General features: G+C 37.9%; 2 protein-coding genes across 8 annotated transcripts; one reads left to right on the forward strand and one right to left on the reverse strand.

Moving 5' to 3' along the window:
* Window positions 1-76: 76 nt before the first annotated feature.
* Window positions 77-3,841, forward strand: hnrnpa1b (heterogeneous nuclear ribonucleoprotein A1b). 4 transcript variants are annotated; one of them, XR_010543850.1, is made up of 12 exons: window positions 77-210; window positions 695-814; window positions 919-1,065; window positions 1,149-1,359; window positions 1,444-1,536; window positions 1,619-1,756; window positions 1,839-1,910; window positions 1,989-2,159; window positions 2,249-2,392; window positions 2,480-2,556; window positions 3,639-3,702; window positions 3,773-3,841. XR_010543850.1 is itself a non-coding variant. In XM_065285318.1 (11 exons), exons 1-10 carry the CDS (start codon window positions 199-201, stop codon window positions 2,545-2,547), a joined length of 1,176 nt encoding a protein of 391 aa, XP_065141390.1. In that variant the 5' UTR covers window positions 77-198; the 3' UTR covers window positions 2,548-2,556; window positions 3,639-3,841. The 4 variants fall into 4 exon arrangements, 3 of the variants coding, with proteins under 3 accessions (XP_065141390.1, XP_065141391.1, XP_065141389.1); XM_065285318.1 differs by having other exon boundaries at window positions 3,639-3,841; XM_065285319.1 differs by lacking the exons at window positions 3,639-3,702; window positions 3,773-3,841 and adding an exon at window positions 2,740-3,025 and having other exon boundaries at window positions 1,989-2,156.
* Window positions 3,440-11,567, reverse strand: nfe2 (nuclear factor, erythroid 2). 4 transcript variants are annotated; one of them, XM_065285313.2, is made up of 4 exons: window positions 11,158-11,567; window positions 8,511-8,586; window positions 8,282-8,410; window positions 3,440-7,819 (listed from the first exon to the last, which is right to left on the reverse strand). In XM_065285313.2, the coding sequence occupies exons 2-4, from the start codon at window positions 8,553-8,555 to the stop codon at window positions 6,587-6,589; spliced, it is 1,407 nt and encodes a 468-aa protein (XP_065141385.1). In that variant the 5' UTR covers window positions 8,556-8,586; window positions 11,158-11,567; the 3' UTR covers window positions 3,440-6,586. The 4 variants fall into 4 exon arrangements, with proteins under 4 accessions (XP_065141385.1, XP_065141388.1, XP_065141386.1 ...); XM_065285316.2 differs by lacking the exon at window positions 11,158-11,567 and having other exon boundaries at window positions 8,260-8,410; window positions 8,511-8,526; XM_065285314.2 differs by lacking the exon at window positions 11,158-11,567 and having other exon boundaries at window positions 3,440-8,103; window positions 8,260-8,410; window positions 8,511-8,526.
* Between the last annotated feature and the right edge of the window lie 5,893 nt (window positions 11,568-17,460).

A 17,460-nucleotide genomic window follows, 5' to 3' on the forward strand; every position in this document is an offset into this window, starting at 1 on the left:
GAGATATTGACTTGATTCTAAACCAATCAGACGTTCGCATCGCTCCTAACAAAGGCGTTCGCGGGAAAAGATAACCAATCATCCTGTCCAGTAGGCGGGCACTATGTTTACATAACCTATTTATGGTATCAACCCCCTCTCCACTGTGTCTCTCACCGACAAGTGTGTGGCGCAGCACGGAGAGAAATAGTCGGTAGGATGTCTAAGGAGGTAAGTTGTTTTAAAATATTGTTTTTAAGGTTTTGAAACAACAGCGGTGGTTAGGTCAACGCGAATTTCTTTGTGTGTTTGATCAAACTCAAGCTACGATTGTTGCTCTTTGTTAACGCTGATAACGTGCACAGGCCGCCATTTTACATTCTGTAACTATACATATAACGTTACGTTCTTCTAGTTAAATGTTACCTGAATCCTAATCTGCCGTGTGTTGTCTTGCACAATGTAGTCAACATGTTAATGATAAATTGCATAAAAGTGCATTAAAACACGTTTTTCTGCATGCAACGATTGTTATGTAGGCCACATGGCCTGGTACCAACATGGCGGAGGTGTCGCTTACCCTCCCCCTCAATAGAATAAGCCAAATGAAAATCTCAAGAGTCTAAGCATTTGTCGGATTTTTTTAAGTAAACGCAACTGATACAATATGAGTGGACGAATTTAACGCTACAAATTTAATATGGAATATTTTCAGGGCCCACCACGCGAACCGGAGCAGCTTCGGAAGCTCTTCATTGGAGGGCTCAGTTTTGAAACCACAGACGATAGTTTGCGGGCGCATTTTGAACAATGGGGCACCTTAACAGATTGTGTGGTAAGTTTTGCATTGTACCTTATTGTTAGGTATTTTACTTGTTTCTAGTATATGGTCCCTAACCCATGATTAAAGTGTTTAATAAGGCAATGTGTACTTTATAGGTAATGAAGGATCCAAACACCAAACGTTCCAGAGGTTTCGGGTTCGTTACCTATTCCAATGTAACCGAGGTAGATGATGCTATGGAGGCACGCCCTCACAAAGTCGATGGTAGGCTTGTGGAGCCCAAGCGAGCGGTGTCCCGGGAGGTGAGTTTTGCCCAGCTCTTCAAATCCCGTTGATGGGTTTGTGTGAATGCAAACGCTAATTGCATGTTTCATTAATTTTTCAGGACTCAAACAAGCCGTTTGCTCACGCAACAGTAAAAAAGATCTTTGTTGGTGGTATCAAAGATGATACAGAAGAGGACCATCTTCGCGACTACTTCACTGACTTTGGCAAAATCGATGCCATTGAGATCATGGTTGACCACAAGACTGGCAACAAAAGAGGCTTTGCCTTTGTGACATTCGACGATCATGACGCGGTTGATCGCATCGTCAGTAAGTGCTTTTCCGTAGTCCCATTTGTCTCTCCTTTTTTTTTTTTTAGTTCAACATTTTTAACACTGGCATTTTCCTCCTTAGTTCAAAAATATCACACTGTGAATGGGCATAACTGTGAAGTCAGGAAAGCTCTGTCTAAACAAGAAATGCAAAACACCGGAATGAACATGAGAGGTGATTTATTTGTTTATTTATCTTCATAAAATGTTAAAGCTTTCCTGAAAATGCGTTCAAACATTACTTGTACTTTTTTTAGGTCGTGGGGGTGGCAGCGGCGGAGGTGGTGGTGGCGGCAACTTTGGTAGATATGGCAATAATGGTGGTGGCGGCGGTGGCTACAACAATGACTTTGGAGGTTCTGGAGGTGGTAGAGATGGATACTTTGGTGGACGAGGTACATGTCCAAGTAAAAATCTTATTTGTTCAATATTTATGCTATAAAGTGCTTCCAATTAATCTTTGCTTTCTTACCCCAGGAGGTAGAGGAGGAGGAGGAGGCGGCGGTGGTTATGGAGGTGGCGACTGCTATAACAACAATGGATTTGGTGGTGAGTATGGCTTTTTTTTTTTTACCAAACCACTAGTATTTCCTTATCCAGACACTTACAATTTTCTGTAATGTCCAGGTGGTTATGGTGGAGGTGGCGGCGGTGGTCCTGGTGGTTATGGTGGTAACCGTGGATATGGTGGTGGTGGCGGCGGAGGAGGTTATGGCAACCAGGGTGGAGGATACGGCGGCGGCAGCAACTACAATGATTACAACAACGGCAATGGAAACTTTGGCGGAGGTGGTGGTGGTAAGTAGTTTTTAAACTCATTCTGGATGTTAACTGGCCATAAAAGATGGTCAACCTATAATAATTGTATGTATTGGCCAAATGTACAGGCAACTTTGGCGGCGGCTCTGGTGGTGGTGGCGGCAACTACAATGACTTTGGCAGCTACAACAACCAGCAGTCCAACTACGGCCCCATGAAAGGGAACTTTGGAGGCGGAGGTGGTGGTGGAAGGAGCAGTGGCCCATATGGTGGTAAGTTGCCTGAGTTTTGGACACATTGCCCTTTTTAGTTGTCAATCATACATTAATTTTAATCATAAGTGCGTTCTTCTGTCTTAGGTGGCTATGGTGGTGGTGGCGGCTCAGGAGGTGGATATGGAGGTGGATCAGGAGGCAGACGGTTTTAAGTTCAAAAGGTTAGTATCTTATTCCACTGTCTGCCTTGAATATAGACTTGTAGATTAATTCGTAGTATGTAGGGTAAAAATGGCAATCAGTAAGTCATGGAGTCGATTCTCTTCGCTAAAATGTATATGTGGTGTAGAAACCACCCTCAGGTAGTCTGCAGTTTAACATTTGTTGTTCATATTGTTCAACAGGACTGAGTGCTTTAGGAGAGGAGAGAGGTGACAGGGCAGATGCAGGTTTACATCCTAGATCTGCTCAGCCAAACAGGTGTGGCAGGTTACAACTGCCACCAGAAGAGGTGTACAGTAGTGCTATCATGTGTGGGACGTCATGAATTGTCATCATGCAGACTTGTTTTATATATTGTCTATGGAAAAGCATTCCAATGAGGTTTTATGTAGATTTACTTTGCAGTTATGGATATGATTTATGTAACCAATCAAGGTGAAATAAAACATCCTTTTTGTTTTTTAAAAAGCTTGCTGTTTTAGTCATTTGGGTTCTGGGGGTTATAGTGAAGTCAATTATGGGCTATACAGTAGATTATTTGACATTTTATATGATCTAATTGAAACATGCACTCCCTAAAGTACAAACTTGGGAGCAATTTAATGTTAAACATTAATTTAAAGCCCAAACAAAACTTTAGATATCTCAAGACATGGTAAATCGAACATGTGCAAAAAAAAGATGGTTGCAAGTGTAGCGTACGTAAGGCTGCAAAGCAGTGTAGCCATTGGAAAGGAGCTGAGGGAGTAGCAAGATCATCGCCCTGTGACGAAGCAGAGAACAGGGAGGGCAGGGCGCCACACAAAGACTAGCAGAGACAGCAACTACCAAATGGCTTTAATAACTGCTGTAGGTAAGAACAGACTTCTCAATTACCGCTGGTAACTGTAAAACATAACCTTTATTTGGCAAAAGCTGTACAGTAACTGAACTTCCCATTCAGTGTTGTGATTGGAGGAGTAACTGCAGTTAGCATAGTCCTTTGGTGCAGAACATTTGTCACATTTAAACTTAAAATGCATGCCCACTTGTTTGTGGTGTTAAGCTACGAGACCATAACGCATCTGGCTTTCTCATTTAGGATCTGAGGTGAAGTCTCTAAACTGGAAAGACATGCCAGCCTAAAAATGGTGCAATGATGAAAGGTACAGTGATCTTTCTCAGTGTAATTTTTATATTAAAACCACCTCTAATCTCTTATTTCTCTTTTTCTAGGACCTAGATGCAGCTGTGCAAAGGATTTATTTTATTACGTTTTTAACTTTTTTACCAATAAATCTTTTTTTAATACTATAAGTGATGTGGTGTCTTATGTCAACTTGATACTAAAGGTTACTGCAGCAGAACAAGTCTTTGTTGGGCATATAATGCAGTGTGTAATGTACAGAAATGTTTGGAAACCTAAATGGTCTACATCAGATACAACCACATTACCACTGTTGAAACTTTAAGTGTTTAGAGACCACAAACCAGTGTTTGAATCAAGATCTAGCTGGGGAGAGGAACAATAAGTGACTAATGTAGTATTTCCTAGACTTCCTTCCAATTAAAAGTTAGGATGGTTTTGCATAGGTTTACTGACACTAGTCTTTAACTTAAGGTGTATGGAGGACAAAGACTGGAAATGAGGTTGATGTACACCCTTAAAAACACTTCACACATTGACCAAATAACTTATTTTTGCTGAATGGCTCCACAAAGATTTGTTAACGCCCAAAAAGATGTTAGTGGTGAGAAAAGGTTCTTAAGATTATAAAAAGGTACAAGAAAGAGAACCATGTACACAAATGTACTTGGAACCAAAAATGCTGTGCTGTGAACCTTCTGAGGAACTTTTTTTAAGTGTATGTCATTATCAAAATAAAATTCTTAAGACGACAATTTATTCCAGCATAAGACTTAAATCTCAGGGTTCCCACAGGTCATGGAAGGTTTTTTTAGAAGTGAATGAATTTCAAAGTAATTGAATATCAGGGATTTTGTCACTTTGCATTTATCAAAATGTAATTTGCTTGTTAAAATGTAATTTGCATCTCAGACAGGTCATGAAAATTCAGCTTTTAGCCAGGAAAAGTTAGGAAATTTGGCTTTGAATGGGAACCATGGAATATGCAAAAACCCCAAAGAAAACACTATTTTTATGGTTTGTAAGAACATGCCAACTGTATATTTTGAGGCTTTTATATTAAAGCAGGGTTTGTTGAATTGTATACTTGATATTTAGCTTGAAATAACTTGGATGTGAATTGTTAAAACCCACTATTCCTTCTAAATATGGAGGCTTATGTGATGCCTTTCACACACTAACTTTACCATTCATTCAGAGGTGTAAAGGATTCAAGTATTTTTACTTTAATCAAGTATCTGTACTTTGTGTTTAACTTTACCAAATTCTAAAGCATGGTTCTTCAACAGGGGGTCTGGTGTGATATTACCAGGGGTCCTCCAAATGTTGTTTAAATGTAAAATAAAAAAAATGCATTGATTAGCTATAATAACAAAAAACCGTAAATGGGGTTGAGAAATAAAGAGCATGTTCCCATGATAAAATCTTATTTAGCTGAATTAAAATGTTATCTACACTGCAAAAAAGGATTTTCAAGAAAAAAAATTCTTAGTTGTCTTGTTTTCAGTAAAAATATCAAAAAATTATTATATTAAGATGCTTTTTCTTGATGAGCAAAAAGAAAATTAGTCTAGTTTTTAGACCAAAATATCAAATTTAATATTTTTGCTTACCCCATTGTCAGATTTGTTTTTTGCTTGTTTTATGCACAAAATCACTTAAATTTGATATTTTTAAGTCTAAAAACTAGACTTATTTTCTTGGGTAGTTTTGCTCATCAAGAAAAAGCATCTTAATTTAAGAAATGTTTTTATATTTTTACTGAAAACAATACAAAAATACTAAGAACATTTTTTCTTGAAAATCATTTTTTGCAGTAAGCCAAAAAAATGATTATATCATCTTTGTAACATAACCATCATACCATATGTGTTATAAATAATAAATGCAGTCTTAATTTGATAATATGATGTATTAGGGCAGTGGTTCTCAAACTGGGGACATTTTATAAAATACATCATAAATTCTGTGTGATTAAACCTCAGAAAAATAAGGCTAACCAACAGCACTACATTGTATCATTTAACAAGTTTTGTTTAATTCAAACGTTTAAGATTGTTTCATTTTATAAATTTTCTTTGGGCCGCAAATTCATGCACCCTATACAAGGGGGGTACACACCAAAAAGTTGGTGAACCAGTGTACTAGGGGGACCTTGTTTCTTCTCTCTATCTATTAAGGCAACTCATTCTCAAGTGCGTATAAAAAGCATGCAGTGTGAAAAGTCGTACAACACGTCAAATTTCAATTTCGCATGCATATGATACGTCAGTCCTTCCCTTTCACTTAATACGCTGCATCTTTTCGTATCGTTTTATTTTCAATTTTGGGGTTTGGGGTTAGATTTGGGATTTGCTTAGGATGTTATTTAATATATAGGTTTCTTCATTTTTTTGTCTATTTTAAAACCTTGGTCGCTTGGAGTTGGGGTTAGAATTGAACCCAAGCAACAATGGTAATAAACCAGAAAAACCAATATATAAAACAACACGAAAGTATGCACTGTATTAAAGGAACGGGAAGGAGTGGCATATCATATGCATGCAAAATTAGAATTTGGTGTATGTATTGCACGACTTGCGTGCTTTTTATATGCAAATCATGAGAATGGGCTGATTAAGGAGTCTTTGGCCTGAAAATTGTTGAAGACCTCTTTTTTAAAGCATAATTTCATACTTTTTACTCCACTACATTTCAATTAATTTCATTTAATACTTAATTACATTAAAAATCTAGTACTTAATTACTTTTACTCAAGTAATTAAAAGTTTTAAAGATAAAAAACAACTTCTATTTATGAAATGTAGTGGAGTGAAAAGTACAATATGATAAAGTACAGATACTTGAGTAGTGGGTCAAAATACTTAACTAATTTACACATTTGCTTTCATTGGCTACAAAGTTCATTCATTTTCCAGGGCTATGTTGCGTGGTACCAAGTAAACGTTGCCATCATTAGTCTGTTGTAGTGAATATTCATCAAGAGAGTAAGGACGTCCCTCCTCATCCCGTAGCTGTGAAAACACTTGGTTGTAAAGATCCGACAGTCGACATTTGATAATAGTTAAGTTCTGCTGAAACTCCAGTCTCTCTCTGGTTAAATGCTCTCTTTGGGCTTTAAGCTGTCCCAGCTCGTTCTCCAAATACACAATATTCTCCAACTTTCGTTTACGGCAGTTCTGAGCCGCGACTTTGTTCTTTCCTCTGCGCCGGATGTCCCTTACAAGTGCCAACTGTGCCTCGTTCAACGTATACTGGGTCAACAGCTCGTTGAAGTCGTCCACTGGTAAGTTCACAATCTTGTCCAGTGTAAATGGGATTTTTAGGGCAAAGGCTCGTCGCTCATCTCTGCTCAGAGGTGCGGGAACGCTGCTCGGTTTAGGCTTCGGGTAAGGGGGCTGATACGAACCTACTCTAGGTAAACTTGATGCGTTTAACTGAAGGTCATGTAGGGCCGTAGGTAAAATCGGTTGCTTTAACACCGCCATCCCTGGCCCTGTGTAAGCCTGGCCCTGCTGATTGACAGCTTGCATATTTGCGGATGTTGAAAATGAAGCACTTGGGTAAGAGCTGTAAGACTGTTGGTAGTCAACAGACCCGAGGAGATTTGGCCGTTCCCCCATACTTTCGATTTTACTTTCAGCATAGCACATTGTTCCATTTGTAGGTACGTAAGTAGGCACCCCATGCACTGCGTTTTCTGGGGAGGCGAGGGGCGGACTCGAACCGAGCGACAATCCGGAGTCTGATTCTAGATCATCCACGGAGGCTTGTTTGATTTGTCCTGAGCAATGGCCATCCCTTCCAATGCCATGGCTGCGTGTCGTCAAATTCATGTGCTCCAAAAAACTCATGAGAGGCGGATGAAGAGCTTGCGTATTTGTGAGCATTCTAGAAGAAACGTGGCCACTGGGGTGTCCATAGTGCATGTCCTGCATGTGTGGATTCAGGCGCTGATAAGGTGGCATCAATTCGGAGTACGAGTTTTCGTAAACCACCGCAGGATGAGCATCGCACGTTCCTGGAATGGATTCAGTCTGCGGTTGACCCATTCCATATCCACCTTGAGAAACCATGGGCTCCAAGGACAGGTATGGAATAGCTTCAAAGGGATTCTCATTGGGTACTTCGAACTCCTGTGAGAAAAATACAGTTTTAATAACAAAAACAAATAATATCATTAACTTGACTTTGTAAGTAACGGATGAGAGGCACATTCATAAGTTTAGTCTGCAGGACCGGCCCACCATGGTGAGTGTGCCACCCGTAGCTTATGCAGGTCTTACTTAAGGGTGCTCGGGTTTCATGTAGAAACAGATGGTCATTGTGCTATGCAGGGGGCTGTCAGCAATATACAGCTCACCCTCTTTCTTTGTCCGCCTTTATTCTCGCATCACTCAATTGGCCCATTGTTGCAGGTCTGAACACAATGTGTGCGTTTAGAAAGAACTCAAAATTAGAAAAGTCTTCGCTCTGAAAAGAACTAGCTGTATTTTACTGAAATGATATTTCTTCACAAATACAGGTACCGTCAAAGTGAGTTTTTAAAGTTGTTGTTATATAACGATGAATGCACCTGGGTGTTCCAGCTTACAGACCTGAAGATCTGTGATGGCCATCAGTTCTTGCCAGGCCACGTCCATCTCCAAATGCTGGTGTGCCCGGAAACCAGTGACATTGGTGGACATTGACAACTCCCCATGCGGTCTTCTAGGGTTTGCCAGTCCCTTAAAATGAAACATATTTCATGTTTTAAATACATTGGAAGAAAATGTAAGTATTTCGAAAAGTAAAAAAACAGATATTTTTTCTTACGTAGATACTCACCTCACTGATCCTCAGGGGAATTACACCGTTGACTGCCGAACACATTCAGGACACACCCCTGATGCAGTGAATCAACCTAAAACAACAAATAATTATTTTGCAACTTGCTTTCTGCAAATATATCCTGTTTATTAATATACACGGATAGTTCATCCAAAAATGAAAATTCTGCAATCATTTAGTCATTATCAATTTGTTTCAAATTTTTGCTGAACACAAATTGAAGAAAATATTTTAACCAAACATATCTGGGGCACCACTGACTTCCATAGTATTATTCTTCCTCCTATGGAAGTCAATAGTGCCCTGCTGGGTTACAAATATTTTTAAAGATATCTTCAGTTTGTGATTAGCAGAACAAATACATTTATACAACTTTTAAACAAATTAAGGGCTGGGAAAACGATTACAACATTTTTACTTTTAAGTGAACTATCCCTTTAAGTGGTCGAAGTAATGCACAGCAATACCAATACAACACCACAATCATTTAAAACATTTCCTATATTTAAGCAAACAGACCCACAAACCCTAAGATGTGACTTTGTCTATATCCACACAATTAGAAACGAATTAAACTTCAGATTGAGGATGAAGTTACCGTAAAACTTCAAATTTTAGACATTAACCAATAAATTTTAATCAGAGATAGTGTAAAGTTTTTATTCCAATGTACTCCAAATGTCATGTGCCATTGGCCACCGTTTCATTGGGTTGGATTGTCCTATCAGCTGGGTTTTGAATGGTAATGTCAACCCTTGATAAGGCAATCTTTTGGGAGGCAGCCTGTTCTCCAGTAAACGAAGACAGGGGCCTAACCACAAACATCAGAATATCAGGAAGACTTTCTTACACCAAGACTCAATACATTTAAAAAGTGATACTTTATATTCACTAGCATATTATCAAATGTATTATTCGCCTTAACAATTTTATTGTTTTTGTCCAAAACCGTTGTGGTTCTCCTCTTAAAGTGCTTTAAAAAAAATGCTTTTCTCAGTTTTCAGTTTTGTTTTATGTATGGGTTTCACTTTTATACAATAACAACCATAACTATAATAAGAATATTTCAGATGTCACTTTTCTGCTACTGTTTGCAAAATGGTTTTGCCTGCTTGTGTTAATAAGAAAAAAATACTGTTTAATTTAACTAAATTGAGCTAAATTTAATGAAAGTTTAGTGTAATTCCTATTAAATGCAATTTTAAAAGCAGTTCAGTCTTTAGCTAATTGTAAACAATGTTTTAACTGCCTGGTAGAAATGTCAGGTTGAAGGTTGACAGGTCATTGCAGCAATAATGTCGTATAAATAATAATGGTCTATATTTATATTTATGCATTTGGCAGACACTTTCATCAGTGCATTACAAGCTACAAATTTTTATCAGTATTTGTGTTCCCTGGGTTTAAACCAATGACCTTTTGCGCTCCAAATGCAATGCTCTACCACTGAGCTATACATTTATCTTATATTTCTTGTACGTGGAGGTATTCAAAAAACACTTTCCTTTTGTCACATTTGGTGTATCTAAACGAAATACAGTAAGTATATCCTGCCTTTACCGCAGTGTCTAGCACGTTTCCTTTGACTAGTTTCTTAAATTCTAAGAGGAGAGAGATGTGGGACATCAGCTGTGGCATTAACCACTATTATCGTCCCCACACAAGGACACCTGAAAGTAATTTTTTTAATTAATTAAAAAAGTATAATATTCTAAACCTATTCGCATTATTTGTGATAAACATAAAAATACTTTGCCTTAAAAAATTTTGTTGAATCAACTCGGATTTACAAGTCATTTCAACTTACTATTATTTATCTTGACTAGAGATGAGTTGTTATAACTTATAAAATTAAGTTGACTTTTCTCAACTATATTTTATAAGTTGTGACAACTCATCTCTGTTGACATTACTGTAAATCTGAGTTGATTTAACAAAAAAATTTAAGCCAGCAAAGTATTTTTGCAGTGTAGTTTGTATCATTATTTAAATAATCAAACAGAAATGTAAATGGAGAATAGCCAAGCACAAAATAAACGAATGAAGCTTGTTTTATTTTATTTTAGGTAAAGTTATTTTTCTGCTTTAAACTAAATAATGGTAACACTTTACAATTAAGTTGTATTTGTTAACATTAGTAAATGCATTTGCTAAAATGAACTAGCAATGATCAATACAGTTTTCAGCATTTATACATTTGTGTTTATTGCGCATTACGTAATGTTAACTTTTGATTTTAAAGACATGTTGTTGAATGTTAAAATTAACAGGCACAAAACTGCAGTAAATGCTGTAGAGCATTATAAAGTATTATAAAGTATTACCAAAATAATAATTTCTGCAATAAAAACTTAATGTAAAATGAATTAGTTACAATATAAATCAAATAACGCTTTAATCAAGTAAAAAAAATAACTTACGTCAACTTTTGTAAAGAGTATCTAAAGCAATAAAAAGTTTACAAATTTTTTTCTCTCTACATATTTGCCCTTCATAAAGTTTGTGTAAAACTTTCTAAAGAAATGAAAGTTACCCACAGTTTTAACCTGTAATGTGAGGCATATAGAGTTATGTAAAACACCTGCCTGACATACTGACATAAAAAATATAAACCAAATCCAGAAAGTGAAAATGACAAACCTACCTTATTAGCATTTCCTTAATGTTCTGGGCTCAGAAGTCTTCACAAAATGAGATTATCCTGTGCGCATCGAGACCATTGACCCCTGTGTTAAACTTAAAGAGTGAGACACAGTTCAAGTTTTGAACCAAGTGTGCAATGTGCTCAACCTGTCCTTATGTCTCATTGACTCGTTCTCCCACTCACACTGTCTGCTCTGGCTGTCACTCACATAAATGGGATGGGTCTATGGGCGATGTAAGCAGCTTTCCTGTAAAGCACCCACAGTTTGCCCTCAAGTCTCCTACTAAATGCAACACTCGCACTTCGATATGTTTAAATTACGTTTCCCACAAAAATAAAGACCAAAACGGTTAAGCCACGAATACTGTGAACTTCCCTGAGCAAATATAGACCTTGACATGTCGACCCTTAGAACTGTGGTTTCAGATCACGTCCGGATCTATGGCGTCTCCTTAAATATCAGTGCATCAGGCGAACGCTTATCAGATGCATAAATGTATTTCCGGGGTGAGAACTATATGTGAAATTACCTGAGGTAATCATGTAAAGGAAATCCACTGCAAGGATGTGGTTTGAACACAGACGCTGTGATCGGGCGCACCTGGAGTTAAATCTGGGATTGCCGAGCGGCCCGTGCGAAGGAGGGGGGTACAGTTTTCTAACTTGGTTTAGTAAGGATGGAATGTACACCTTCGACAGGTAAGAAAGGCCACATTGTTCCTGTCTCTGCAGCACAACCGCAGAGACAGAGAGAGATAGAGGGGGGCAGGTGTATGGGTGGGTGGGAGTTGAGCATGTCTTACATTGCAAATGACCATCTGAGTCTTGCTGAAGTCCCTCTAGAGTCACCCGAAAACAATCAGTACAATTGTTCAGATACAATGGAACGGTGCTTTCTGGTGGCAAGGTGAAAAAATGGGTTTTCCTTTTTCATTTCAAGTGTTTAATTTTATTTGAGCGATGCCATTGAACAGCTAGCCTGATCGTATTACACCTTCTCAGTAAACAGATGTATTACACTACTTAAAGTGTGTGTGTGTGTGTGTGCCAACAATCACAGCAACACACGCAAGTGTATGTGTACACCCAAGGCTTCTCGTGAAGTCTGATTTCCTATCAACAACAACCTATCGAAGACCATGTTTCCACTGTCGTTTCGGGGACTACGAAATCGTACGCTATGACTAAAAACCGTCCCTGGTGTCTTCGGTTGTCACTGGTTATGTGAATGCTTGTTGGAGCTCATCTTTTATTATGTGGTCTTTATCTACCCACGTGCTAATATGTTTGTATGTAAATGCTTGGTTATGATGGACGTAGGTGGCTGACATCGTCCAAAGAGGTAGGCGCCTGCCAGGAACCAGAGAGACGGGACTTCCCAAGCCTTGATTCCTAGCACCCTCCCACCCACCCAACTCAACCACCTACAAACACACACATAAAAACAGCCTGCTATTACATAAACCACAATGGCTTGGGATCTGGCGTATTCCAACCTAAATACCCATACTGATTTTCTTCATACATAGTTCAGGTCATTGAGTGTTTTATTTCTCTATGTGTCGTCTTTACATTTATTCATTCAGACCTCTGGGGCAGCACTGGGGTCCTGTGATGCCCAACTGTGTTTTTTATGAATTAATATTGACTGTGACATTTTCTTGACCCATCAATCTATTTTAATTCTTCGGCTAAATAGTTAAGATAAAAACAATTTGTATGGTTAAAATATAGCATCACCGTCTACAGTGTATGTATCAGTAGGCAATCAAAAGTAAACATGAGAACAAGTTTTCGATAATATGGAAAAACTTTCTGGAGAAACTTCTGAGGGCATTTATGTTTTGGTTTGTGGTCCATTGGGAAAATACATCCTACTCTACTGCTGGGAAAAGTGGAAAATGTGTGTATGAGTAATCAGGACTATATACCGCTCTAATAGGTCTTACATCAAATTATTTACTCTGCCTTATGAACTGATTTTTTACGTAAATATTCTGAAAGTCAGTTTCTTTATAAGTTTCTCTAGTCTGTAATGCAAAATATTTACTAAAACACTCCCACTATTATTATACCAAAATAGGTAATATAGTTCATTTAACATAATTGTGACCATTCCTGTGAATATTGTCAATAAGTCATTTTTAGTTACTTACTGTTTTACATAAAATCATCCTATATAATGTAAAAACAATTTTGAGAAAATATAACCTTGATATCTTTAAGGGGAAATCCACTTTTTTTTTCAAAATAAGCTCATTTTCCAGCTCCCCTAGAGTTAAACATTTAATTTTTACCGTTTTGGAATCCATTCAGCTGATCTCCGGGTCTGGCACTAGCACTTTTAGCATAGCTTAGCACAATCCATTGAATCTGATTAGACCATTAGCATTGCGCTTAAAAATAACCAAAGAGTTTTGATATTTTTCCTATTTAAAACTTGACTCCTGTAGTTACATTGTGTACTAAGACTGACGGAAAATTAAAAGTTGCAATTTTTTAGGCAGATATGGCTAGGATTATACTGTAATATAATGGCTGCAGGATGCGCAATGATATTACGCAGTGCCCGAAAATAGTCCCCTGTTATTAAAAGTTACCAAGGGGACTATTTTCAGGCGCTGCGTAATATCATTGCGCCTGCTGCAGCTAAAAGTGGTACCGCCAGACCCGGAGATCAGCTGAATGGATTCCAACGGTAAAAATCAATTTAGCTATAGGGGAGCTGGAAAATGAGCATTTAAAAAAAGGGGGAAGTGTCCCTTTAAAGTCACTTTTTTCAAGCCTTGCCCTCGTGACTGGAAGTAAAAAGAGATCAAGGAGTTTCAAAGAAGGGAATGAGATTCACGATTTTGATTCAAGCTTATGAGGGAATAAGCATTTTTTTAAATAATAAAGCTTACAGAGTTAATTTGTAAAAAATACCACACCCAGATACCAGACGACTCTGGGCCGGATCCACACCGGAGCTGCCGACTTTGACACTGGAGCTGCCGACTTTGATCTGGCCCCGTGTCTGCTGTCTGGGCAATATATATATATATATATAAATATATAAAGTACTTTAAAACTGACTAAGTAAGATCATGTCAAAGATTGAAATTAATGTAAAATCAATAATTATGAGGATTTCACAGACTGGGTCACAAATTAAATTTTGTAAAACAGTGAGTGTGTCACATTATATGGAGTCCGTTAGAACGAGAATCTGACATTAAATATCCTATATTGCACTCTAAAAAAGGTACAAAAGTTTCACTGGGATGGTACCTTTTAAAGGTGCAGTGTGTAACTTTTTGTGGCATCTAGTGGTGAGGTTGCGCATTGGCTTAGTCCACTGCTCACCCCGCAGTTTTGAAACGCATAGAAAAGCTACGCTAGCCACCACAGGACAAACGTGTCATCATCGGACACAACTTAGTAAAAAAAGTTTGTCCATTAAGGGCTTCTGTAGAAACATGGCTGCACAAAATGGTGACTTCCATGTAAGGGGACCCTCGGTGTATGTAGATAAAAACATCTCATTCTAAGGTAATAAAAACATAACGGTCCATTATAAAAGGTCTTTATAAACCCGTGATCATATAGTTTTGTATATTATTTTGCATTTTTGTTAAGAGATCCTTCTAAAAATTACACACTGCACCTTTAAAGAGGTTCTATTATGTACCATTTAGGTACATATATGTATCTTTGTGGTACCAGTATGTACCTCTAAGCTCCCAGTGTGTACCAATATTTAGGTACAAAAGTATACTTTTTGAAAAAGTACCGCCCCATTGAAAACTTTTTTACCTTCATGTACCTTTTTTCTGAGTGTACATATATAAAATTTTTAAATAATGAAGCAATTACAAGAAATCTATTCAGTTAAAAAATGTTAGAAAGTAATAAAAAACAATTGTTTTCTCCCTATTTTTTTTTTTTAAATTAAGCTTAAAAAACTAAATGTGACCTAACTTGACATTAATAACAAACACTGTTAAAAACCTTACTGTTAAATCTACATTCATATTCTTGACCTTTGTTCCTGTATACTGTTTTATTTAACCAACATCTATAACCAAAACATTTGGAATTTTACTTTGGATGTGCATTTATATTATTGAGCACTAAATGTTTCAAACATCAACATATTCAAAGCCACTACTAGACAAAACAATAATTTGTATAATGTGCACACAGACGTACAGTGTATATGCTTCATTGTGCAACAGAGGAGGCCTGGGTGAATTAAAGTATGCCACAATAATGTGGGCAGCTCCCCTCAAACCTCGTCTCATGGCAGAAACCACAGCAGTTAGCAGGAGCACCTAGACAAGCCTTTATCAGCATTCAACAGAGTTTCCGTCACACAACATCCCCTTTCCTACGATCGCCTCTGTTCCTACAGCCACACATGCCAACCACAGGGGCAGCGCTGCTTTTGACACACCCGTGTCCACCCTGTGAACCGAATGGGATACGGAGTCACCCCAAAGTCAGGTGCTACTCAAAGGCCAAGGTGCCCAGCAGATCCATCGCTGCCATTCTGATACGGTGTGAAAAAGACGATTACTGTAGCGTGACCTCGTTGATCAAGATGAACTATTGTGTAATTTATTCGATTATCTGTCAACTTTATCTCAAGCACTATTGAGACATAGTTACAGTGCACAATGATTCTGTGGGCGCAGGTTCCTCATTTGGAGTCTGTCAGGTGTAACGTTTGTTTAGCGGAAAATATTCTTCAGAACTGAGTTCTGAGAAAATGACCTCTGTGTGTTCAGGCAATGAAACACATAAGAGTGGCGCTTTTCAAAGAATTCTGGGACATGAAGGGATACTAACAAAACATGTTTACAGCTAATAATTATTTAAGTATGAACTATTCCTATAGTGTTGCTGTTTCTCAGGTGGTAGAGCATTGCATTAATGGTGCAAAAGGTCAAGGAATCGATCCCAGGGAATACACATACACTGTAAAAAGTGAAAAGTTGGTTCAACTTAAAAAGTCACTTCATTGGTGAAGTAAAGTGAAATTTTAAGTTGAATAAACTTAAATTTTTAGACATTATCAATTGAAGTAATTTTTTAACTGATCCAAATGCCAAATGCATAATTTTAAATGTAACCTTAAATACAGGACTCTGCATGCATTGTTAAAGTGTTCCTGTAGCTCAGCTGGTAGATCATTGCATTACCAATGTAAAAGGTAATGGGTTCAATCCCCATGGAACAAGAACAATTTATAGCTTGAATACAGTGTACATCATTTCAGCGGCGCCGCTTCCTTCCATTGTAATGAACTGAACGTAAATTGTACGACGATGGGTGCTGACATGTTACGCAAAAACGTCAGTTTGGAGCCAGGGCATGCGCAGAAGGAATCGTCCGTGGAGCCCGGAGGAGGAGCCGCGATATCAAACTTCCGCCCAAACTCTTGCATGCCCAATTCAACTACGGCCCTTGAACGTAACATAATACACATAATAATACACTATATTACAGTACGGCTATTTTTGAAAATGATTTAAAATGAAAAATTTTGTTGGATGTGTTGGACAGCAAAATTAACGATCTTTAGTTCATGCAGTCTGTTTTAACCATAGACTGTAAAAAAGTTCTTCCATTGATGAAAAGTGAAGCCGCCAGTGTACCGATACGTCGCTGACATCTTGGGTCTTGAGTCTGCGCAGTAGCGATTTCGGGACCAGTCCTGAGCAGTAGTGAGCACGAAGTAAGGCCGCGATATCAAGTCCCCATTCTAGCAGAATGCGCATAACACAGCTGTCAATCATGACGTGACACCACCGTTTTTATTGCATTAAATAACTAACTAAAAACAAACTTATTTTAAAAACAAACACTTGAATTTACATCAGCGTGATAAAAACTACAGTAAATGACAGAAACAGAAATAATTGAAGTGTAATTAAATTGTTTAGTTGGTCCTATTGAATACCATGGGGGAGACGTTTTGGCTTCACTTTTCAGGGCTTGTGCGGCACGCTTTGTTTTGACTTACGTTAGGCGTGTTATCTTAGCTACTAACTTTTATTAATTCGATTATAAAGCCCACATTTAACGTTACCGGAAAAAAAAGATCCTGTAGGTCGGTTAGTACAGTTTACTGCTAAACAATTCATTTTGTCGATTTGACACAACAAAGAAATCGAAAAATTAATAGTTAGTTATATCTGCAATCTTCCCTCGAAGCTCCGACAGTCCGCTCAGAGAAGCTGTCAATCACAAATGTCAATCATAACAACACGCCCCGTTTCTACAGCATGAAATTACTAGCTAAACCGAAACTTATGAACA

Source organism: Paramisgurnus dabryanus, chromosome 21 (genome assembly GCF_030506205.2).
Source record: "Paramisgurnus dabryanus chromosome 21, PD_genome_1.1, whole genome shotgun sequence".
Taxonomy (NCBI): domain Eukaryota; kingdom Metazoa; phylum Chordata; class Actinopteri; order Cypriniformes; family Cobitidae; genus Paramisgurnus; species Paramisgurnus dabryanus.